The sequence below is a fragment of the Arvicanthis niloticus genome, chromosome 2 (assembly GCF_011762505.2).
Source record: "Arvicanthis niloticus isolate mArvNil1 chromosome 2, mArvNil1.pat.X, whole genome shotgun sequence".
Lineage (NCBI taxonomy): Eukaryota > Metazoa > Chordata > Mammalia > Rodentia > Muridae > Arvicanthis > Arvicanthis niloticus.
This window is the reverse complement of record NC_047659.1, coordinates 14,496,607-14,500,777: the sequence shown is the minus strand read 5'-3', so window position 1 is coordinate 14,500,777 and position 4,171 is coordinate 14,496,607. Positions and strand designations below refer to the sequence as shown.

Genomic DNA, 4,171 nt, shown 5'->3' with positions numbered 1-4,171 from the left:
CATTTCAGATGAGTAGATTACCCACTGACACTTTCTCTACTTCCTCCTTCTGAAATTTTTAAGTTATTGACAGGAACATTTTTTTTTTTTTTTTTTTTTTTTTTTTTTTTTTTTTGGTTCGTAATACTTGAGTGCTCCGGGAAGCTGTCCTTAATAGAAGAGATTGGAAGGTGAGGTGGGAAGGAGTAAATCTGGTATAAAAGTCACTCACTAACTCAGATTCATTCTTTGACTGTGCTAACAGTTCTCTGGGAAACTGCTACATGTCTGGACACCAAGCACATGGTAGCTGCAGAGCAGTTGGTCTCCAAGTGTGATCTAGGATTAGTGCAGTATCACCTGGCAACCAGCGAAATGCACAACTGCAGATTTCTTCCAGACCTGATCCTGGAATGGAATGTATCCCAGGAGTCAGTAGGTTTCCAGGGATCCCTCCAGTTAATTCTGGGTCGCCCTGCCTTGAGATGGATCACTACTGGGGACCCCTGCTGGTAGAAGCCAGCAGTTGGCACTGTGCACATGGAGGCCTAGGGGCGGGGTCTGCGGAGCAGGCTATGCTCTGCAGTGAGAATCAGGCTCCACATGGGACTGTTAGTCAGGACACCAAGTGCCTTGCCTTGGGATCCCACAGAGAACTGGGTGAGTCCCAAGTCTCTTTCCCAGGCCTCATGCAACCTGCCTTTATAGGCCTTGGGAATCTGCTTCGGGCCTAGGAGGGGTGAGGTTGGTCTCAGGAGTGGGCAAGCATGCAGAGGTACTCAAGGCAGCCCAGCTCTGAACGCCCCCTTCAGCCCCTACAGGCCTCGGGAGGGATTGCATGCATGTGGTGCACAGACATCCAGCAGGGAAAGATACATATAAATAAAAGAAAACAAACAACAACCCTCCAAAACCAAGCAACACCACAAAACCTCCAAATGTGTTGCCACACTAATATTACCTAAAAAGAAAGCCACATCTCAACATGTGTGGGAATTCCCAACATGGAAATTTGGGAAGTCTTTATCTGGGAAGTCATTATTTCAACTTTATAGTTATCCCCGAGGCTGTATTTCAAGGAAATGAGAGGCAAATAGCTCTGGATTTCTTTAAAAAAAAAAACTCTGAATGAATACTCCTTTACTAAGAGGCTTTAGAACAATATAGTGGTGGCTCTCATTAATTTTGTTTGCATGACTATTTCAGGACCATGTGAATGCCTGCACCATATATTAGGGGTATCTAAACATATGACCTAAGGGGTACGGTATGGATACATTTTCATCAATAAGTGGGTATTCACAGAGTAGACCATGATATCCATGCCCCCTAAAAACTACTGTGTAGAACTGGCTAGCTGGCTGGGAATTTACAATGTAGCCTGAAGCTCATAGAGATCCATCTCTGTCTATGAATTCTGGGGATAGAGCAGTGTGACAACACACATGGTGACAAGAGCTGTCAAAGTGTGAAGGCTTTGAAAATGATTTTTTCTAACCCGGATAAAGAAGTACACAGGTCCCTGTCACCGCTCGCAGCCGCTACACTGCAGACATGGCTCTCCCACCCTTTTTCGCCCAGAGCCGTCAGGGGCCGCCGCCGCAGCCGCCGCCTTCCGCTCCGTTCGGATGTCCGCCCCCGCCGCTGCCCTCTCCGCCTTTCCCGCCGCCTCTTTCCCAGCGACCCGGGCCCTTCCCGGGGGCATCCGCCCCCTTCCTCCAGCCTCCGCTGGCTCTGCAGCCCCGCGTGCCAGCCGAGGCCTCCCGCGGCGGCGGCGGCGGCGGCTTCTTCCCGGTGCCACCCCCGCCGCCGCCGCAGTGCCGGCCCTTCCCGGGGCCCGACGCCGTCGAGCGTCCACGGCCGCCGCCTCCAGGCCCGGGGCCGCCCTGGAGCCCGCGCTGGGCCGAGGCGCCGCCGCCGCCCGACGTGCTCGGAGACGCGGCCCTGCAGCGCCTGCGGGATCGGCAGTGGCTGGAGGCGGTGTTCGGGAACCCCCGGCGGCCGGGCGGCCTCCGGGCCCCGCGAACACCCGCCGGGCCCAGTCTGGGCGAGGTACGCGCGCGGTTGCGTGCCGCTCTGCGTCTGGTGCGGCGGCTACGCAGCCTGGGGCAGTCCCTGCGCGAGGCCGAGGCCCACGGAGCGGCCTGGGCCGCCCTGCACGCTCAGGCGGCGCCACTGCGGGCGGAGCTAGCGGAGCGGCTGCAGCCGCTGACCCAGGCGGCCTATGTGGGCGAGGCGCGACGGAGGCTGGAGAGGGTCCGGCGCCGCCGGCTGCGGCTTCGTGAGAGGGCCCGGGAACGTGAGGCTGAGCGGGAGGCGGAGGCCGCGCAGGCCACGGAACGGGAGCAGGAGATTGACCGCTGGAGGGTGAAGTGCGTGCAGGAGGTGGAGGAAAAGAAGCGGGAACAGGAACTCAAAGCAGCTGCTGATGGGGTCTTAGCTGAAGTAAGGAAAAAAACAATCAGACACCAAAAGAATGGTGGACATTCTGCGTGCTTTAGAGAAACTGAGGAAGCTGAGGAAAGAAGCTGCAGCCAGGAAAGGGGTCTGTCCTCCTGCATCAGCAGATGAGACTTTTGAGCACCATCTTCAGCGGCTGAGAAAGCTCATTAAAAAGCGCTCTGAACTGTACGAAGCTGAAGAGAGAGCCCTCTGAGTTATGCTGGAAGGAGAACAGGAGGAAGAGAGGAGAAGAGAACTGGAAAAGAAGCAGAGAAAAGAGAAAGAGAAGCTTCTACTTCAGAAACGTGAAATTGAGTCCAAGTTATTCGGGGATCCAGATGGGTTCCCCCTCGCTCACCTCCTGCAGCCCTTCCGTCAGTATTACCTCCAGGCCGAGCAGTCCTTGCCTGCGCTCATTCAGATCAGGCATGACTGGGATCAGTACCTGGTTCCGTCTGATCATCCTAAAGGCAGCTCCATTCCCCAAGGATGGGTCCTTCCTCCGCTCCCCAGCAACGACATCTGGGCAACTGCCGTTCAGCTGCACTAAGACGCTCCAGGAGTGTGGTCCAGCGGGCAAGCACCACAGCTCTACATATGTAGATGCTGTTGTCTCACGCCGTAGTCTTCTGCACAACTTAAACTCTATGCGGCATTGTCCTGGCTGGAAAGCCTGCCTCCTTTGTTCTCTGCCCTGGGCCGGGTGCCTCTAGAGCCAGGAGATTCATGAGGTTCTTCTAGATGAGCTGAGGCTGTTAGCGTGGGCTGTGTCCTTGGCTCACTAAATCTGCCTCTGTTTTGAGGGGCTTGGTTCAGTGTGGCCTGCTCGTTTGCTGTGTTCGTTGGGTATTGGTGGGTAAGTACAGGCAGCACTCTTGGTTACTTAGCAGCCACTCTTATCTTCCCAGAGCAATTGCCCTCCAGCTCCCAGGAGCACTGGTCAGAGTCTGAGCTACAGCTCTGTTGTTCCCAGTTTTGGTGCAGTGTAAGAGGCTGCTACCGAGGATGATGGGACAGCAGCTGCCAGGATCACTGATGGCTTAGAACAGTTGTCATGTGGAAAGCTTAGAAAACTTGAAGAGTTAGCAGAGACAGGTTGGCTTGTGCTCTGACAGACAGTGCCTGTTTTCCTCATGAAAGTGCCAGTGCAAACGTTCTGAGGGATCTGGTTGTATGGGGCCTCCAAGAATAGAAACTTATTTCCCTGTGGGACCGTAATCTCAGTCACATGGTAGGGGTTGGTAGCTCAAGCTTCTAAAAACATCCATGTGGTAAAAGTTGGGAAAAGAGCAAATATGAATGAAAATATAAAAATTTTATTTTTATATTCATTAATAAGTGCTGTTGTGCTTGGACATGATCAGTCATGTGACAGATCAGTCACGTGACATACCTTTTTTTTTTTTTTTGCTTTATTCTGGGTTTTATTTAATTTCCTAAAAGCTGAATAAATACCATTTTTGCTTTTTTGTTTGAAAAAAAAAAAGAAAATGATTTTTTCTAATTCACAAAAATGCAGCCATTTCTCTAATCAGCTAGATCAGTATAACCAATGCATATAGCCACAGCAAAATACCAAAATAATGACCAGATTAAAAAAAGAAAAAATAAACTTCAAAACCTCAGACCAGCGGAACAAAAAGCCTAAACCTCAAACCGAACAAAACCCAAACCAAAATCAAACAAACAAGCAAATAAACACAAATCACTATGAGCAGTGTTCTCTTGCTGCAGTTTCGCAGTGGTGAGC

General features: G+C 52.0%; 1 protein-coding gene across 1 annotated transcript; it reads left to right on the top strand.

The window, feature by feature from the left end:
* Window positions 1-1,479: 1,479 nt before the first annotated feature.
* On the top strand, window positions 1,480-3,836 carry LOC117702675 (programmed cell death protein 7-like). The gene is given in 2 exon segments (XM_076928620.1): window positions 1,480-2,430; window positions 2,432-3,836. Coding segments are annotated over 2 exon segments (1,437 nt in total). The 5' UTR covers window positions 1,480-1,533; the 3' UTR covers window positions 2,972-3,836.
* Window positions 3,837-4,171: the final 335 nt, after the last annotated feature.